Genomic DNA, 21363 nt, shown 5'->3' on the forward strand with positions numbered 1-21363 from the left:
TTATTAAAAAGTATTATATAGCTCATGGATGAAAAAGATCCAATGGGGACTATCAGATGTCGATATTCCCCATCGGTCCCTTGATCCATCCAATGATGGTAAAAAGAATTTACAGGGAAACAGGAGCCACGTGGCATGCTAACAACCAGTAAGACGAAGAGGAGGGAAGGGCCCATACACTGGATTCTCGAATCTCCACCACCCACTGGTTTTTTTTTCGTCTATTCATTTTCATGTCTGCAAGAATCATACGATCAGAAGCGCGCGCGCGCGGACAGAGAGAGAGAGAGAGAGCCCTTTCGACTACTCAGAGCTTGGGGAAAGAGAGATGGAGATTCTGAGCCCGGAGCTGAGAGAGAGAGAGAGAGAGAGAGAGAGAGAGAGAGAGAGAGAGAGAGCGCGAGCCTTTCGACTCCTCAGAACTTCGTGAAAGAGAGACATGAGCTCAGATAGATAGAAAGAGAGCAATGTTCAACTTTCACAGCAGGTATTTCATTCAGTCCTTTTCCTGTACGATGGCTTCCTTCTATCATTTTCGTGTTCTGCGTTTCGATTTCTTGTCGTACAAGATTCCATAGCTTAATCAGGCTTCACTCTCCCGCATTTTCTTTCGGAAGAGAGAACTGTATGCTTTGATGCGACGAATCGGAGTGGAAAATCAAATCCAAACAGAAGGAGATTTCTTGGGTTGTTATCCGATCACAGAGCGAAGAAGTGAATTTTTAGACTTTCATGCATTTTCCAGAGTCCAGAGTGACTTTTATTGCTTCAACCAACACAGGAGAGAAGACATGTTTCGCACTGAAGGGAAATAAGGTGTGGTCATGCAAAGCTGGCCATAAGCGGCAGCAGGATAGAATGCTTCATAGTTATTGAAGCCCGATATCATTTGTCATGGAATTTTTTTTTGTTGAGGTTGCATGTTGCATAGCTCAATGTCGTTGTAAGCGTTAGGCTTTCTGTGCTACATGTTGGAGACGATCCCTCACCTTTTCATTTCATATTAGGCAGGTATGGAGCTTCATTTCTAGGTTTTGGACATTTATGACACATAGAAGACAACTGATTAACGATGAGGGCATTGGCATACGTGTGTTACCATTCAACGTGTCTTTTCACTGTCGACTCCCGGTTGTGAGCTTCATTAGAGTCTGATGGTGACGTGGAGCTGTGCCATTACATTCTTTTCATGCATTTATTTATGTTGCTGTTATTCCCTATATTTCAGCAGTATTTCCAGCCCTTCCTCCTTAGTATTTTGGCACATCCTTCCCATTCATGAGCTGGGCAGTACATTTTTCCACCAGTCTGTCAGTTTATTGGCATATTCAGGCAGCAGTCAGCTCATTTATGGCTGATGTCAGCAGGTTGGCCAGTTCTCCCTACCACCATCTATATAGCCTGCACAACCTGTGCCTTCTTTCACTTGCCTTGATGGTTAGCGCCAGCTTCCTCTTCATCCTTATCTCTCCTTATTGCCTGTTCCTTCATGCTTCTGCTTGGTGGTTCACTGTCCTCATTGCCATGGCCAGTCGACAAGTGCAGGGGCTGATTGTAGCCACTCTTCCTTTGTGTTTCAGATCAAAGCATCTTTCCTTCATCATCATCTGTGGTATTCTCTCTCACTTTTTCTCTCTCTCTTCTCCTGCTTCCATAGTGCGCACTCACACTGAATCATTGCCAAGTATGTTGCACACAGAGATCCCAGCTTGCTGTGTTTTAGTCTAACTACTTCACTTTCCCTCCCTTCAGCCTTCTGCTCAGATTGATCATGCTCTTTCATGTGGAGACTCTGTTTGGACTCAACCAATGGTTCATGGTAAGCAAGTCTTTCTCAAACATAGCCTTTTCTTTGCAGATTTCAAAGGATAGAAGACATCGAACCTCTATGATTGGCAGGACCATTTAGATCATGAGAACAACTGAAACTATGAGGACAATAGTGAAGACCACCGGTATTGATAGGATCATCTCAAAGCATGTCGTGATTGTGAGGATCAAGAGGATTGATATGAAGAGCCATGTGATTGTGACATGGATCAAGATGCAGACCGTGATCAGTCTCCCTCCTATCCCCCATCATGTTTCACTTCCCCCTTCTTTTGAGATGTCTATCCCCTCATCTCATTCTCATGGCACCCCAAGTGTGGGTGCCTGTTCTTCCCACCTTCCTCTTGGCTAGAAGCTAGATGGGACTAATTAACCCACTTGATCATGTAAGATGAAGGCCATTTTTGACATCTTTGACCTTGGGGATCTTGCTATAGACCCTCCGCCTAATATGGATCCCTGCAATGGTTTTTCCGCAGATTTGGCAGCCCTCTACAATAGACTCAATTCACATACCTGCTCTTTTCCCTTTTGAAACCGCATCGATGCAATCCTTGTTCACATCAGATGCATCCATATTGCTTCTAAGATCTTGACTTGATTATCTTCCCTATGCTAGGTCAAGACATTTGCTCATTGAATGATGCTCAAGATGAAGCTACAATAACTTTTTGTCACAAATTCTCCCACCATGTTGGACCACATCAATAAGATGGAGGAGATTTGGGACAAATTAACATCCATTGGAAAGACCATCTAGTTACAGTGTATGTCTATGACAATCTTGTCGTATCTTTTCTCATCTTAGTATGATGTTTTCTAAACTAGTCTTGTCACCTCACACTTGTGGGATACCATCACCTTGGAGGAGTTAGTACTGATGGTCTTGGAGAAGGACGCGCATCACAAGGAAACAAGTTTTGAAGGATCAAGTATAACTAGCCAAGCTTTTGCGATTGGTAAATCCAAGAATGAACAAAAGCAAAAAAAAGGAAAGAAATGTTAGCTCATCTTATTTTAGTCTATCATCTTCTCATTGTGAACTTCGTCAAAGTCTAATGGAGACATTGGCACACTCCATTGGGCAAGGCCATCTACCTTATGTTGGTTGTGTTAGAGATCATAGCGACTGTCTGCAGCCCAGTCGGCTGCATTTAATGCAGCCGACTTGTTTCCAGGCTGCGCCCTGTTTCTGGCGCCCCAGTTCGTGGTAGATTTCGACTATTTAATAGTCGACACTTTCAGCAGTCTATACACTTCTTCTCTGACGCAGATTACAGACCGGTGACGCGCAGTCTCTGTCTCTGTTCACAGATTTCAGACAGCAGACAGTGCAGACTGCAGCAGACTTCGAGGTGGACAGCAGGTCGCATCGTCGAGGTGGAGACACGCAGTCTAGCGCACTGCGCCCGTGTATATCTTTGTATTCAGCATTCTATATACATCAGATCTTCATCGTCCACTGTCTCTTTCTCTCCCTTCTCTCTCTGCGTTCTCTCTCTCTCAGTCCTACGCTTCCGCACCGTTGCTCTCTGACATGGTATCAGAGCAGTGTTTGAGGGCTGACTGAGCGCAGAATCAACCTGAAGAGGAGTTTCCATCGCGACACAAATTTGCGTTTTTTGCGTTTAAGGGCAGACAGGAGGGCTGCGCCTAGGAACAAGGCTGAAACGAGTGTGGGCGCACAGGAAAGGAGTACAGGTGGTGGATTTGCTGCTGTTTACTGCTGTTTGACGCGGAGGAAGTTTGAGTTTTCAGCCTACAAGTGCAGGTTTTGCTTTTTCATCACCTCCGGCGGGTGAAGAAGGTTCAGGACGCGGAAGAGCCTTAGCAGGCTGAGTTTTCCCAGTCAGAGGGGGTTGCTCTTGCGTTTGTGAAGGCATTGTAGGTGAAGATGTCTACAGAGATTGACTTGGAGTTCCAGGCGATTATGGACTGGAAGGTGCCTGTCTTACCGGCTCTTCCTACAGATCAGAAGCTCGACGGCGACAACTACCGCATTTGGCGCGTCATGATGTTGGCCATTCTAGAGTCCTATGATTTGGCGGAGTTGGTACAGGAGGAGATTGACCGGCCCTCGGTAAGAGATGAGTCCAAACTCTCTTCCGAAGCTCGTGCGGAGTTGGCCAAGGCCCAGTCTCATTGGGACAAACTGAATGCCAGGATTCGATCCTTTCTCTTTCTATCATGCACTACAGCCGTGATCGTTCACATCGAGCACTTGACGGTGGCTCGTGAGATATGGCTGGAGCTTGATCAAATGTACAATCGGATGACCTTAATGAAGAGGGTTTCTTTGGAGGTACAGATGCGGACTTTGTCCGTAAATAAGTCTTCTTCGCTACGGGAGCACATTAACAAGCTAAGGCAGCTACAGATGCAGGTTTAGAATGCGAGGAAGCCGATCTCCTCCGAAGACATGGCGATCACACTACTGTCCCAGTTGCCGCAACGATTCGATACATTTTACTCTGCCCTCATTGCTTCTGGGCGAGAGTCTACTCTTCGGTGGGAAGAGTTGGTTCCTATGGTCTTGGACCAAGAGGAACAGTTAAAGGGACAAAATGCTTCCAAGTCGGAGGCGCTGACAGGTCAAGCCTCTCAGAAGAAGGGGAAGGACCAAAAGAAGAAGAAGGGGGATAACAAGTCCAAGAAGGACAAGGACAAAGACTCCACATGCCATATTTGTGGAAAGACTGGCCATTGGAAGAAGGATTGCCCTGACAAAGACACGAAGGACACCAAGAAGAAGGAAACCAAGGATTCTGGAGCAGTGGCTGCACCCTCATCAGCTGCATTTCTTCATCTAGCTGTCATTGAGGACGCTTTACTGAATGCTTCTGATGCTGCGATGACAGCCTCCCAAGCTCGAGAGTGGATTGTTGATAGTGGTGCCTCACGGCACATGACTCCTTCATCAGATGGTGTTGCCCAGTTGCGACCCTCGCGTGGGCAGGTTCTCATTGGCGACAGCTCTTCAGTTTCTGTTGCAGGTCGGGGTAAGATGCAGCTTATTCCGGATGGACGAGGTGGTACCCATACCTCAGAGGTTTTGCATGTACCAGGTCTAGGGTACCATCTCCTTTCAGTTCATAAGATTTGCTCCCTTGGTCTTCTGGTGGAGTTTGACAGTAGCAAGACATTTTTGGGCTTATCTCTTAAAGATCAAATTAGAGGCAATTTCTCATCTTTGGGAATGGAAGACATTGTTGGAGATTTTGTCTATGTCCAGGGTATGAGGTGTTCATGTCGATCTTGGTGGCAAGGTCTACTCCTCTATGTTTGATAGATTTTGGGACATGTTTTTTGGTTCGCTTCATTAGGCGAGCCTTTTTGATTATGTGCCTAGTTAGGCGAGCTTTTAGGGCATAATCAATAAACCATGATGTACAAAGGTGTGTTTAGAAAATATAATTGGTTGTGGATTGGTGGGTTGTGCGCGCGCGTGTGTGTATGTGTGTAATGTACATACATATGCATGCATGGAAACACCCCTTCATTATAAAAATGGATCCCTACCTTGCTTGTTTCCTAGGGACAAAGGAATGGCTTCCACAAATATTTGGGTCCTTATCCCTTCAGTTTATGGGAATGGGAATAGTCCCTTCTAAAAGGGTTCTAAGCCCTCAAATTTTTATCTTTGAGTCCTCACTCCATAGTCTCATGAGAATAGTCCCACACTAGGCCTCATAAGCTTGACAATGTGCTTTTTTTCACACCTTTCAAGCCTTAGTCTGATCTATGCTAGTGTAGGCCATCCTAGAGCTTGAAAAGTGTGAAGGCTGAATCACATTTTTCTAGCTTATGGTGATACCTATTTGGCTATTTAACACAAAAAATACACATGTTAGGATATGCTTTTAGGGAAGCATAAATACAATTTTAGACAAGTAGAGAAATTTTGTAAATATATCATTCAAGTTGCAAGTAGCTCAAAATTACTTTAAAAATTTGATCCATTATTTTTTCTAGTCTTTGTGGTGCTGATACTCATTGAGTTACTTAGCAACCATAGGTATCTTGGTCTGGCTCTTAGAATTCTGGGTGGTTCCCAATCTTGCTAGCAATGTAGTTGCTATAACTACTCTGCTCTACTTCGTAGCTGTGTTGTCTAAGAGTCACTTTGTGAAGCTTGCTTAGCACGCATAAGATCAGCCTCTAAGCCTCTCTCCCTCTTAGCATTTGGTCATGTCTTGGTTCCATTGGCAAGAGCTAAGACATGTTGGACCTCACACATTTCTATATCTTGTCTTAACTTTTGAGCTCATTGCTCTTGGTTGTAGGCAACCATGCTTTGCAACACTTTTCTTGCCAACCTTCTCTCCTCCTCTAGATTGGCTATGATTAAAAATTGAGCTTGGAAGACATAAGAACCTTAGAAATGATTGTAGATATGACCTATTAGCTCTAGACAAAGCCTCAGGCATGTAGTCTTTTGAGCCTTGGGTTGGTTTTGTTAGCAGTCATGTTTGTCATGCCTTGTTATCTCCTGCCTGTGAGCCTCACCAGACGAGGACTTTAGGAGCTCTGACTTGTCTATTACTTGTTTTGACGCAGGAGGTAGCTCATTCTAGAGCACTCAATTTATTGCATTTCAGTGCATTTTCTCCTCTAGTCGAGATTTTATGTGCATTTCCCGAGGCAATTTTTGCATTTCTCAGCCTGCCTCACTTGCCGAACATTGTCCAACCTTTCCGGGATTTTTTTTGAGCATTCCTGTCATTTTTACCAGCATTAAATGCTGTTCGGACATATTTTTGGCCTCAAATTTCAGGTCGGCGAGTTTTTGGGTTTTTTGGCTATTTATAGCCATTTCCCACTTGGCAGTTAGTTGAATTATCATCTTCCCTCCTTCCTTGGCAGGGCACACTCCGACTTCGTCATCTTCCTCCGTCTTCGGTTTTGCTGTCATCATCAGCCTAATCTGGTGCCCTCACTGACACTTCGGGCTGCGTGCAGGGACTGATCAGTCCATAGCTTTGTTCCTTCTTCCGCTGCGCACTCTCACATGGTATCGCCTAACTGAGAGCACGGAGGAGAGATTCCATTGCAGAGGAGGACACCATCAAGTGCAGCCCTTCTTCCATCCTTTCCAGCCCTTGGTGGTGCTGTCAGGCTGAAACGCAGCCTTCCATATCTGCGTTTTGCTGTTTTGCAGCATTAGGAGGAGTAGGCGACGGTTCTCTAGGTGTTTGCAGCCTGGGTTTGCATCAAATGTAGCCAACAGGAGGTTGTCCACATTAGCAGAGGAGGCGTCATCATCTGGAGGAGAGGCAGCAGTTTTTTTCTCCAGGTGGCTGCATTTTCTCTCTCCTCTTGCAGGCGACAGCATCTTTAGGTCTTTTTTGATATAGGGGGCTTCACCTTGACTGTCTATTGGTTGCAGATTGTTTGGTGATTGCAGATATATATGAAGATGTCTTATCACCAGTTCTTTGCTGATTTAGAGGATGATGTCTCTATTCCTTCCTCTGAGATACGGAGAGACTTTCGTGCCAGTTCACGCGTCACCTAGCCCATTTGTACGAGATCCCTCTATTCCCCCTTCTCTCCATGTTTCACAAAAGGCTTATTCTGCTGGCCTTCATATGCCTTCCATGGCACCCTCTATACAGGTGCCCGTACTCTCTTCTTTGGCCAAAGAAGAGGTTTGATGGTTCCAACTACTTGCTTTGGTCGTGTAAGGTGGAGTGTATCCTTGATACCTTCGATCTTTGGGAGTTTGTTACCCACCCTATTCCCTATCCAATGGAGGATCCCACTGTTGGATTATCGATGGATCGTGCTGCCTTATGGGATCAGCTCAACTCGAGAGCTCGATCTTTCCTCTTTATGAGCTTACAAGATTCTGTCCTAGTGCATGTGCGCAAGTTGTGGAAAGCAGCAGAAGTGTGGACAAAGCTTTCTTCTTTGTACCATCAGAAGACATTTGCCCATCAGATTACTCTCGAGAAGAAATTACGGATGCTCGTTGTTGATGATTCTTCTTCCATGAAGGATCATATCAATAGGTTGGAGGACATGAGGAATGAGCTTGCGTCCCTTGGCAGGATGATCTCTTCCAAGGATATGGCCATGATTCTTTTGACGTAGCTGCCATCTCCCCGTTTTGATGTCTTCTACCATGTCAAAAGATGACGTACCAGCGAGATAGTAGGGTTGGCGGGGAGAAACACGGAGTGAACTCGGCAAACATGGAGAAGAGAAGAGAAGAGAGAAGAAACTCTGATGAATGGAATGATGAAGATCTGAATCATGGAGTGAATGTGATACAAGGGAACAAGGGTGCTATAGCACAAGGAAGATGATGAAGACAGCCACGAACCATAAACCGCAATGTCCTCCTGAAGGGGTGTGAGGGTAGTGGAGAGGCTAGAGAGAAAAGGTAACGGACTGAATGAATCAGCCGTAAGAAATGAATGAGAGTGTGGCCTATAAATAGGCACAGTCAGTCTAGGATGGCGCCTCTTTTTGGGGCTGCAAATCCTAAACGCAAAACGTAGAAACGCAAAAATGCAAATTGCGGGTGAAGGGTTTCTCAACACACCAACCTTCTTACATCGAGGACCCGTGAGAAGCTTCTATGAGAGAAGCTTACTCCGCTTGTTTTGGAGCATGACGAGTGTGCCAAAGAGATAGCCAGTGGATCCACCTCCATCAAAGCTTTTGTTGCAGGTTCGGGAGGGGGGACACAGGAGAAAGGGAAGTCATAGGCTAAAAGGCAGGAGAGTTCTTCAGGTTCTGACTCCGACTCGGAGAAGCCTAAATGCCCATACTGTGGGAAGGGGACACATCTAGAGGAGAAATGTTGGAAGAATTACCCTCACCTTCGTCTGGGAGCGAGTTTGGGAGCGAAGGATGGCCCTAAGACATCCGAGCCTTCTATCTCTACTCCGGCGGTTACCTATGAGTAAGTGTTCCTTTATATTATTGACTTGGAGGAGCCTTTTTCTGTGGTTGTCTCATCTTCTAAGAGGTCTTCCAGTATTCCCTATCTACACTGTTGTACATCAGTCCTCTCTAATCAATACACCCATGGACCCCACAAAGGTGGAGGAATCCTAGTTGGAGCATTTTCTTTGTTTTCTTGTAAGTATTTCTTGAAGGATATCTATGGCCAATGTGTATGCTATGTGGGATTGTGTGATTCAGGACTATCTGCCTGACCACCATCCTATCACTCTTTCCTGTAATATTCTTTCGCAACCTCTAGTCCCCGATTGGCATAGACAGCATCTCCTAAGCAAGTGCTAATCCTACTCTCTCTAACTACATCTAACAAGCCAGACGGGACGAACTACCCTCTATGGTCGTGCCGTATAGTGTCTTCTCAACAACTATGACCTTTGGGGTTTTGTTACTGTTGGTGACATTGTTTTGGTGCCTATTTGTGGTGTTGGCATTTTGCCTTTATTTCCTGACCGCGCGTCGAGCTCCCTTTCCCAGGCTCTTTATGTTCCGGATTACTTCTCTCAGTCTATGGCCTTACTAGGCTTGGTACCCAGGTTGTCTTCACCGAGTAGGCCGTTTGTATTGAGGATTCTTCTATAGGGGCTGTTATCGTGACAGGTTGGTAGGAGAACGGGCTTTACAGGCTCCATTTCCCTTCTCTTATGCAAGGTTCTCCGAGGCAGTTGTCTATTGCTACACCTGTTCCCACCCTCTTTTCCACAGGTTTCTTTCCATCCCCCACCCTCTCCTTCGGTGGTTCCCTCGTACCCCCAATCCCTTTCAGAGGGGGACGATCGTGGTGTGATGCAGCTATGGATTTCTTGGCCCCTAGTGTTTTAGAGGGGGTTTTCCAGGATCTTGAGGAGCTTCTTCATCGGCAATCTTCATCGACAATGGCATTCCTCTTGCCACCCTAGGATCCGTTTCTCCCTTGACCTTCCGCCACATCCAAGATTTGAGAGGGGGTGTTAGCAGCCATTTTCCACTTGGCAGTCAGTTGGATTATCATCTTCCCTCCTTCCTTGGCAGGTGCACACTCCGACTCCATCATCTTCCTCCATCTTTGGTGCTGCCGTCATCATCAGCTTGATCTGGTGCCCTCACTGACGCTCCGAGCTGCGTGCAGGGACTGATCAGTCCAGAGCTTTGTATTCAGCATTCATTTCAGTCAGTGCAGTGTTTCTTCCTTTATTTTCTGCTCTCTCTCTCTCTCTCTGTGTGTGTTTATGTTCCTTCTTCCGTTGTGCACTCTCACAGGTTTGCACCAGTGTCACACTAGAGCTTGAAAAGTATGAATAATAAATCACACTTTTCAAGCTTATGGTGATGTTTATTTGGCTTTTAAACACCAAAATGCACATAATGGCGTGTGCTTCAAGGGAGAAACAAGGCATATTTAGACAAGCAAAGAAAAAGTGTGGGGGTGTATGTGCATGGGTCTATGTGTGTGAAAAAATAACTTGAAGATATTAGTATCTCAAAACTACTTTAAAATTGCAATCTATGCCCTTAAAAAAAGTGCAAAATTTGGTGATTTTGATCCCAAAATTGAGCTCAGAATGTGTAGATAAAGTGTCAGGGATGCACTAGAGCTTGAAAAGTATGAAGGATATATCACACTTTTCAAGCTTATGGTGATACCTTATTTGCATATTAAACGCCAAAATGCACGTATTGGGGTGTGCTTCAAAGGAGAACCAATGCATATTTAGACAAGTAAAGAAAAAGTAGGCATATATTTATATGATTATACATGCATATATGAGAAAGTAACTTGAAGATATTAGTATGCCCAAACTACAATTGTGTGGTTCATACCCAAAAACAAAAAAAAGGGAGTGCAAGGCTTGGTGATTTTTGACCCTAGAATTGAGCTCAGAAGGCCGAAAAACCTTAAAAATGACTATAAACATGACCTATTTCAGCTCTAGAGAAATAGGTATGTCAGTTTGTTTATGGGCCTTTTGAGCTCAGTTTTGGGGTTACAATCACCAAATTTTGCACTCTCATGCAACTCTTTTTGTATGGATCCAAATTTTAAAGTAGTTTTAGGATACTAGTAATTTCAAGTTATTTTTCTTAAAAAAGTATTTGGTTTTTTTTGTGAAATATCAATGAATAATGATCTTACCAGGCCAAAGAATCCTCACATACATAAGTGGGTAATAAGTACACTTGTTGTGCCACTAAGGCAGTGATGATCCCTATCTTGCAAGTTGTAGACTAAGGATAAGATCTTTGAGGCTGAACGTTATATGAAAAACTTGGATGCAGCCTATGCAAAGATAAAGTATGTACTTTAGAGATCATATGAAGAGCAAAAGAAGGCAGTTGATCGCCATAGAGGTGCTTTGCAGTTTGCAGAGGGCGATTATGTATTACTGTGTTTTGAAAATGCAGCTGAAAAGATGTAACAACGTAGTATGCTTAACAATTATGATATTTTCTTGTTTTCGAGATTTAATATAAAAGAGAATGAACACTTAAAGCTGAAAATGAAAATTACTCACAAAATTACAGCCATGAAAATGTAAAAGTAACGGAGACAACATTGAGGGTTGAAGATGGGCAAACCTCCCCCCCCCCCCCGAAGGAATGTATTTCTGCTTAACCCAAGTCCCTTAGGGAAGAGCTCAGTTACAATCAACCTGAGAGTGAGGAGAAGTAATTCTCACTCTCACAAGATCATGCACACAAGTCATGCAAAGATGTACAAACACCCATGCATTATCTATTATGCAATGATAAGAATAGATTTCTTTACAGTATGAGAGAAGAAAGATGGGAAATCAGCCTTTCTTCATCGTTGATCAGCAGTACATGGATAGGGCTTGCTTCTTGTTGCTAAAATGGAAGAAAGAGCTCGAGAAGGAGGTGCTATAATGAATTTACAAGCTTGCTATCTTGTAAAACAGCAATGATAGAAGAGGGAATATGGAGGAATTTGATAATGGAGAAGTGGGGGATGATGATGGGGATGGATGGGACCAGTAACCAGTTTCTGGCTATCTGTGGGTGCTGTACATGAGTTTACAGCAAAGAAAAATGATGCTGAATGAAGAAAAACGAGTTCTTATTTATAGGAGAGGGAAGAGCTAGTACAAAAGGGGAAAGTGGAGTAGCACAAGACAAGTGTCCAGTCACATGTCATGAGATGTGACAAGTGGTGGGACACTTGGAAACTTGTGTGACAAGTGTCTTGACACTTGTCTCTTCTCTATGGCCTTCCTTTTTGGGCTGAATACTGTCAAGAATAGAAACAACCAAATTTAGTAAGCATAGTCAGAGTACAGAATTTACTATTTTTAGAATGACATCCCTATTTTTTAGGACTAGCATTTTTAGGCTAATTTGAGGCTTCTAAAATTTAGGGATCTCCTAAAATTTAGGGACCCCCCAATATGGGTGTCATATGAAAGCTTTTTCCGTGTACATCGTAGAAACGGTATCAGAATCTTCATGTGACTTTCCTATGCAAAGAAATGTGCATTTTAAGCTTTTAGCTCACACATGCACTTTGTACAAGCATTTCATGATCATGCCATCTTGTTGATTGTAACTGTCTGTTCTGGCGAATCTAGCCCACACTTCAAGGCATCAATCCTTTCTGTGTGCGAGTCTAACCCTGATATGCATGAGTTCTGGTCACGGACGCCCAATCGGGCCATATAGGTGGAAGTGTGATCTATCTTTTCTCTAACCCACCGAGAGGGTCCACCATAACCTGGACCACTCATCAGTGGCTAGTTCCAATGCACTTTTCTTTATATCTAATTAGTGCAAAGGAAACAAATTTAATAAATCATTATATAGACAAATTAATGAAAAAGGATACAAATTCTGTTTCTATAGAGTTGTGACAATCACAGGTGATGGGGGATGGGACGGGACGGGGACGGGGATGTGATATGGGGACGGCCAAAAGTAGGGAAGGGGGGACCGGGACGACATTAAAAAAATGCAAAATATACTAAAAAATTAACAAAATTTGTACTCAACTTTCTTTAGAATGAGAATATGCATCATCAAAGCAAAATACAAGTGTGTAACTTGAGCAACGACTTATGAGTAACGAGTTACGACACTAATACAAGGCTCAAGCTAAAGTCTAATTAATAATAACACATTACATGATACAAAATTCAAATAGCTGAAATAATGAATAATGTATAATGATAAAATCATGATTCATGTGAGATGTTAGCTTTGCCATTCAGGGTCAAATTTCAGCTGCTGGCAAGACTACAAGTACCTACTATAAAGCTGAAAGTTGAAAGTTGAAACATACAAAGCTGAAACATATAAAGCTGAAACTCAAGACCAAAGTAGAAAATCTACTCAAACAAAGTCTGATTCATGTGACATGTTAGCTTTGCCATGGATGGTCAAATTTCAGCTGCCAACAAGACTACAAGTACATACTATAAATAATAAAGGTGAAACCTATAAAGTTGAAACAATAAACTCAAGACCAAAGTAGAAAATCTGCTCAAACAAAGTTTGATTCATGTGACATGTTAGCTTTGCCATTGATGGTCAATTTCAGCTACCAACAAGACTACAAGTACATACTATAAAGCTGAAACTCAAGACCAAAGTAGAAAATCTGCTCAAACAAGATCCAAATGATTGTGACAAAGGCTAGCAAATTAAAATGAGTCATGACAAGTCAAAAATGGCATATGATGCATACCAAGGCCCAAGATACATGGAGTTGCAAGCAAGCACTAATCAAAATGGGCATCACTCAGGCCAAAGCTGAAAGCTGGAAGCATCTGACATTACTCGGAATCCTCCTCATCACAATGCTCACTATGATCCTCCTTATCCTCATCCTGCTAGTGGCATGCTCCTCTAGGCTCTGTCTCTTTTGTCTGCTACATTTTCCACTCCACAAAGGGATCCGCCTTTGCAATCATGCTTTTACCAAGCATACGTAAGTTGGCACTCACAAAAACCAAGTCACTTGTCTTTTGTACGGCGAGGCGATTTCTTTTCTTAGATGCTATATGGCTGTAGGAGCTCCATAATTGCTCCAGACATGATGAACTAACTGCCTAGCTAAGTACACAAATGGCCAAACTTTGCAGCTCACGCCCATTTGCACCATAATCCTCCCACCATAGTGTTGCCTCAACCTTGAAACGATCCACAAGTGCCTCTGGATAGCCAAAGGAGCCCTCTTGCTCCCTATATTGTGCCAACTGATTTCTAATTTTTCTCCTAGTGTCAGTATCGGGCACCAACCTATCCAATATTGCCCTCCAACCAGCCGATACTTCTTTATCTGTCATTTGATCACCCCCCTAAAAATCTGGATCCAAGACAAGTGCTACTGCATGCAAAGGAGAGTAGTAGGAATTCCATTTGCTTACACACAACTCATGGATGGTCTCATACCTATCTACATCAGGCTCCAAATCTTTCAATCTCTCTATCATCCTGTCCATGGCCTCATACACCTTACCAATGCATGGCTGCATACCATCCACAAGCCTTAATAAATGCATTATTGGCTGTACCATAGCATCAATGTGCTTCACATCATCCAAAAACACAAGATTTTCTGCCAATTCTTTACATTCTATCCTTGCAGTAGTGATAGCTATTGGCAAAGAAGTAAACACATCACTAATAAAAAGTTGTCGCAAAGCACCACTACATGAGCTCAATCGAACCTACATGAGAAAATTAAATGCAAACCAAGTATTAGAATATTTTAAAAGCATTTTATTTGACTTCTTGCTGAACTCATGGCGCAATAATTGATGATTCTGCACAAATGATACCATCAAATTTGCATTATCAATGATAGACTCTATCCATGAGAGCTTTCAATATCTTTCAACAAGCTATTTAGACAGTGAGCCATGCAAAAAGAAACTATAATATGAGGATAAATGCTCTGTAAAATATTAGCTGCAGCCCTATTTGTGGGCTCACCATCGACAACAAATCCCACAGTGGGAAGTCGGTTGGTTTCTAACTTGACGGGCCACGGGTCATAGGATGAGTCGGTTGAAGCCCTCGTTTTTTAATCTAACGTGTCATCTTGCCTTCATATCAACATATTTCAATCGCAAATGTTTGTCATGTTTCGTCTGGATAAGGCTTCAGTCTTTTAAGTTTAATAATAAACTTTCATGAGCTAGTTGCCCGTCGTCCCAACCTTCCATCACAAACATGACCTCGCATCACATTTCACGTCTTGCTGCTCCGTCACTTTGTGGCAGATAGAAAAGCGACGTCACATCTGTAAGTGACCCGTCTCGGATGGATCTGCCATCTTAGGGATGGCATCCTAGTGTCCCAAGGGTCCGTCCCGCCCGTCTCCTTTGATTATGCTTCCAAGTGTTGGAGAAGATCAACTATGTGGCATATTAGCTAAAATTATCTCCACATTGACAGATATATAATACCTTTTATGTCAGTTTTGTTGAGACCTTTTCATGGTGATGTGCTAAAGGATGTGTGCTGAACTTTAGCTTGAGGTTGAGGAGCTAGATGAGATTTTGGTACCTGAGCAGATCTTGGCACATAAGAAAAGAAAGGTTAGAGGTAAAGTTTCCAGGAGATATTTGGTGGAGTTTTAGAATTATTTTCCAATAGATGTAAAATGGATGGAAGAGGATGACTTGGCAAGCCATCCTCTATTGTTGCAGCTTTACCTAGATGCCTTTCAGCTAGAGCCGACTTTAGTGCAAGCTCAGTCAGGTTGAAAAGAGCAGGGGTCTAGAGTATTGCTTGATGCTCAAGGGGGAGGTAGCAATTCCACTTCTCCAATTGTGGATAGCTCTCCCATGTAGTGGATCTCCAATGTATTCAGCATGTATCTAAGGTACTATGCTGACAGTATGTCTACCATGGGTTCACTACTTAGTGTATTAGTCACTGTGAGATGTATGCGGATGCGTATGGTTGTTATTGTGGCTTTGAGACTATACTTTTGCATTAGTTTGGGATTAGTTCATGATAAGTTGGGCGTGAGTTTTTGCCTTAGTTTTTAGATCAAATTCAGATTAGTTTCAGTTCAGTTTTTGATTGGTTTGAGAATCATTTATGGTCACTTTTGGGATCAGTTTTGTATCAGTTTTTTCATTAGTTAGTGATTAGTTTATGCAATCAGTTTGGGGTCACATTTGCAGCAGTTTGTGATCAGTTCTCAGATCAGCAAGTGATTAGTTTATTATTAGTTTTCAATGGTTTACAATTGGTCCCATGGACAGCAGTGTGTTTATAAATGCCATTGACGGTTTCAACCATAGTTTATACCGATAATATGCTTTACTATGGTTCTATGTCATGTTTATGCTGGCTGGAAATTTTCAGCAAGGGTTGGGGCATGTGGCATTGTTAGACAACAGTGGCCAATGTTGTGACTATGATGTCTCATGGAAATTCTAGTGCAATACGCTCTTCCTTTGGCACAATGCAGCGCAATCGAGGACGATTGTAGGGATTTCAAGGGGGAGTTTTGTAAGGGGGACGTGAAAGTTTGAGATGATTTAATCTTGCCGATAACATTTGATTAAGTTATTAATTAAATGTGTGAGGTTGTTTATGACATGTGATGCATATGGTAGTTATTTCATGGTAATAGGCTAAGGACCTTGAGGATGCAGTGGGTGTTAAAGGGAAAAGTTGTGATAAGTTGTGCCAACTGGGCTTTGGGGGTCGGTTGGTATTGGTTTTGACCCTAGGATAGTTGTTTGGCCAATAAGTGTCAGTGATGATACTAGGGACTAGCATTAATTAATTTTTTAATGTCAGTCTAAGGGTCAACGGAGGTTGGGGACCACTTCAGGTTGCAAATGGTATAGCTAATTTAATTATGGATGGGCACTTTTAATTTTGGGTGAGGTCAAAAGGGTTGAAGTTATTTTTTAGAATGATTTAATTTTGAAAATTAATTAAATGGTTGGATAATGTTGAAAAATGGGATTAGGAGGCTCCCACTTTGCAAAAAATGCCTATATAAACCGAGAAAACGTTTTTGGGAGCTAGGTCTTAGCAATTTAGTCAGTTTATAGCCTGGAAGAGAGAGAGAGAGGAGTTTCATTTTTTGATTAGAGAACAACAATTTGCTGCAGAAGATAGCCATCTGGGGGCCTTAGCAGGCAGGGGACAGCAGGGAGACATCTTCTAGGGGTTGGCAATAGCATTGTCGATAGATTTTAGGATTTTCTTGTGAAGAAAATGTGATTTCTCTCTCATCTTGGCTCTCTCTCATCTTCTTCAACCCATTTGCAAAAGATCTCAACATTTCTCAGCCATTTTGAGCAAATCTCAGCCAAATTCGGTGGATAGTAGAGGGATCTTTGCTGTAAACCCTAAAATTTTGTAAAAATTAGGGTTTAACAATGACCTTAGGTTCCATGCCAACAAGAGAAGGCATTGCACATCGAAATCAGCACTTGAAATTCGTGGAATTGATAGGGATTTCAGATGGTAGGCTATCCATTATGAATTAGAGCAATATTTGGTCAATTGGTGGTTTCATTTGTGCAATTCTTGGGTGAAAATCAAGGGGCAATTGGCCCAAATTGCTTGCTGATTATATGTATAGCAAGGGGCTTTGGATCAGCCAAGGAGATTGTGGAATCTCAGCTTGTAAGACATCCGTTGGCAATTGCAATTAAAGAAATACCATAAGGGGCGCGAGTTTTGGGGCCAACAGGCTGTTGAATGTCCAAGATTAGTAAGGTAAATTGTGCATTTCATTCTATATTTATTTGCTGATTGTTGTAAGTAAGTGCTTGATCAGGGAATTACCACCCTATTCGAGAAGGGAGGCTAGTTTTACTAAATGGTGGGCAACCTGTCTTTTTATAGAGGTAGAAGGATCCTCCCAAATTAGGGCTTTGCTTATGGGACACATAAGCCCCCTAGGACCGTGCACCGTTTAAAGAAACTTTTGGTAATTTACATGTTTTGGGGCTTTTAAAGAGCTAATCAGTTTGTAATACATTTTTGTCTCAACAAATGGGAGGTTTACACATGAAATGCATCGTGGGGCTTCCTGAAGTAAAAGAGGAGTGGGTTCCCCAAGAGAAGGTTTCTTGAAAAGCAATGAGGAGCAATGAGGGAAACATCCAATCTTGAAAAAAAGGTGGTGTTGTGGACATACGCTAGGGTTTACAAAAGAAAATACAAAGTTTACAATTATGATTGAAACATAGTGAACTCAAATACTAACATAAAAATATGCAAAAATGCAAAAAGAAGCTAACTAGATAATGAATGAAAATGTACCCTGCTCAAGGGGAGAGCTGTCCAATAGCGGTGGCAACCAGTAGATGAAAACACAAAAATGACATACTATTGGTGACAACCAGTAGATAGGCATTAGTCGAATGGCAAAAACGTAGGCTTGTGTTGATGGGCATAGGGGCTGGAGGAGACGGTGACAACGGGCTGGAGACAAATGCAGCCCATCCAAGATGGAAGGGCAGTTGAAGGATGTTGACAGTAGTTGGGGGTAATGAGGAATGAGTAGTAGTAGTAGCAAGAGGAGGAGTTGGCAGCCACGTGATGATGAATTGTGGATAGAATGGGATGACAAGGATTGCAAGTGACCTAGCACACTCTATTTATAGATGAAGGATCAACCGAAAAGTGGTGAGTTTGCTATGGGACATTGAAATGCATTGAGTGTATTTGAGTTTTGGGGCTATTTAATGAGCTAATGAAGGTTTAATGTGTAATTCACATTTTTTAGCTTAATACTCCCTCTCAAGCCTAAAATTGGAATAAAAAAAAGGGATTGCAAGCATAGCTCACCTTGTGTGTACATCGAGACATCCCACCCCAAAGCAGCCATGGCATCAATCAATGGGTGCACATTGATTGCACAAGAATCTACCAAGACTACAAGGGTGATGGTTATTTTATGTGGGGAGTCCAAAGGGCCCTAGAGAGGCCAAGGCATTGGACAAAGGGTGTCCGTTGGCTAGTGAGTGGCCTACTGGGACCTGCAAAGTCGACATTTAGGCAAAGTGTTAGGTGAGTGTACATCTCATGGATGTTAAGAGTGTGTATTAGTGTGCATTTCTTATTTTATGCTAGAGTGTGTTGTGGATGGTCGATTGGTATCTTGGTGCTAGTTTACGGCTGGTTGACTGATCCTCCTCTTTGGCACAATTTTAGCCTATTTATAGACAAGTTGACTCCTCTAGTTAGATACTTGCATTTAGCACAACTGGGCCTTGGTGGTGAGGGAGGTTGTGTACATTGCCGGTAACCTAGTGCCTAGCCCTTGTACCATTCTTGTGCCAGTGACTCGATGCTGAGCCCTTGTATCATTCTTGTACCTTGGTACATGGATTCCATTTCCCGAGCATATTCTCTTTGAGTTCTTGTGTTCTTTGTAATGTTTCTCTATGCACTTTGTGCTCCTGCAATCTATGATAATATTGTCTCTTTGCTTCCGTTACTGCCCACTATTTTGACATGGTATCTCCACTTGGTTCTGGTGCTGTTTGCTGTGTCTGACTGATGTTTTCAGGTTTGTTTGTGCGTAGATTGCCACAAAAGTTTGTGTTTTGCTGTTGTCCACATCTGTGCAGTCTAGGCGACAGTTCCCAGCACCCAGGTGGCCTGATGCAACCTGCATTTGCAGATTTTGCCTGCATTTTCACTTAAACAGCTGTCATTTTGGACAGAACAGCCTTTGTTTTGCTGATCCAGCTGCCAATCTTGCCTGTTTTGCTAATGATTTGCAGACTCAGCTGATGGTTTCTTTTTGAGCAGCCATTTTCAACTTTTTGTTCAATGATCTGCTCTCCTGCAATTTGTGTTTTCAGCAGGTTTGCATCTTTAACCTGATTTGTGTTTTGAATTGTCTTGCTTGAATTGTTGAACTCATGGTTTTCAGTTGAGTCTTGGCACGTCACTCTCTCCCCTTTCTTTTCTTCATCTTTTCTGTGTCTCCTCTCAAAACCTCCATGTTGCTTTATTGATGATAAGCTTAAGGGACCTGACTATCTCACATGGAGTGTTGTGATGAAAGCATAGTTTGTGCAGAGGCGCTTGTGGTATGTTGTTTTAGGAGCCATCTTGCATCCCCAGATGTGTTCTATTCCTGAAGTTTGGGGCTGAGACAATTATGACGAGGCAGCTCTTACTTGAGAGACCGACGATGCTTGTGCCTACTTTCCTCTTCTCAGATGCATCTCTAAAGTCCTTCCGGCAGTTAGCTCTTGCAAGATGGCTTTAGAAGTATGGGAGAAGTTATAGCTTACATATGAGACTCTATCAACCATGCGAGTTGTGACTCTCTATGGTCAATTGCATACTATTAAGTTCTAGGTGACTGATATGATTTGGTCATTCATTGTTTGGGTGACACAGATACAAGATTAACTTTGACACATGCAGTTCGCCCTTCTAGAAGCACATCTTGTGTAGACTATTCTCTACAGGTCCTCTTTGGAGTTTAACAGTGTGACCAATGTCTTATGAGCCTAGACATTGGCAACAACTTTTAGTTTTGTGCTTATAGCTTCTACGTTGCTTGGGCACGAGGCTTCTTTGCTTTTAAAGGGGAGGCTACTATCTTGATATGGTGGTCTAGATGGAGCATTTACAGCTTTAGAGAGGGGTGACAGACAGAAGAAGACAAAAGCACATCATTATCTTTGTGGTAAAAAGGGATATCTTTGAAAGAAATGCAAGATACTAGTGGCGAAGAAGAAGAAGAAGAAGAAGAAGAAGAAGAAGAAGAAGAAGAAGAATAAGAAGAAGAAGAAGAAGGGTAAGGACTCTTGCAATGAGCCACCATCCACCTCATCTTTAGATACTCTGGCCCTTTGGCTAAGGTGAAGGCCAAGGCTACAAAAGGCTCCTCTTTTGCAGGGAAGCGAATGCTGCGAAGGCCTCTCTAGTGGTGATGTTGTCTCTTCTGACTCTCTAGTGCTAGAGAGCGAGTGTGAAAGGATGGTGGTGGGGCACACTAGCCTCATCAATATATAGGTGCAGTGGACTTAGAATGTTGCTTTACATATGCATTTTTGAAGTCTAGCAAGTTTGAAATGCATTTTTGAAGTCTAGCAAGAAGGTATCGATACCACTCTTCATCCCTTTGTTTGCAACATTCACCTCATCTCTACAGGTCCTCTTTGGAGTTCAACAGTGTGACCAATGTCTTATGAGCCTAGACATTGGCAACAACTTTTAGTTTTGTGCTTATAGCTTCTACGTTGCTTGGGCACGAGGCTTCTTTGCTTTTAAAGGGGAGGCTACTATCTCGATATGGTGGTCTAGATGGAGCATTTACAGCTTTAGAGAGGGGTGACAGACAGAAGAAGACAAAAGCACATCATTATCTTTGTGGTAAAAAGGGGTATCTTTGAAAGAAATGCAAGATACTAGTGGCGAAGAAGAAGAAGAAGAAGAAGAAGAAGAAGAAGAAGAAGAAGGGTAAGGACTCTTGCAATGAGCCACCATCCACCTCATCTTTAGATACTCTGGCCCTTTGGCTAAGGTGAAGGCCAAGGCTACAAAAGGCTCCTCTTCTGCAGGGAAGCGAATGCTGCGAAGGCCTCTCTAGTGGTGATGTTGTCTCTTCTGACTCTAGTGTGCTAG

At 42.8% G+C, this 21363-nt stretch overlaps 1 protein-coding gene across 7 annotated transcripts in view; it reads left to right on the forward strand.

Moving 5' to 3' along the window:
- Window positions 1-202: 202 nt before the first annotated feature.
- LOC148031595 (senescence-associated protein AAF, chloroplastic-like) overlaps window positions 203-21363 on the forward strand; it is a 64272-nt gene continuing 43111 nt past the window's right edge. For 2 of the 7 annotated variants that reach the window (XM_087685175.1, XM_087685176.1), the window contains exon 1: window positions 205-487. Coding sequence is in view for 2 of the 7 variants with exons in the window: in XM_087685176.1 (XP_087541302.1) it covers window positions 468-487 (20 nt within the window). In the remaining 5 variants the exon portion in view is untranslated. Of the gene's footprint in view, window positions 488-21363 lie in introns of all 7 variants that reach the window. The other 5 variants (XM_087685173.1, XM_087685177.1, XM_087685179.1 and 2 more) reach the window with 4 other exon arrangements.

This window comes from Lygodium microphyllum, chromosome 9 (assembly GCF_053477565.2).
Source record: "Lygodium microphyllum isolate KBCC chromosome 9, Lygodium_microphyllum_v1.1.10, whole genome shotgun sequence".
In the NCBI taxonomy this organism is placed as follows: Eukaryota; Viridiplantae; Streptophyta; class Polypodiopsida; order Schizaeales; family Lygodiaceae; genus Lygodium; species Lygodium microphyllum.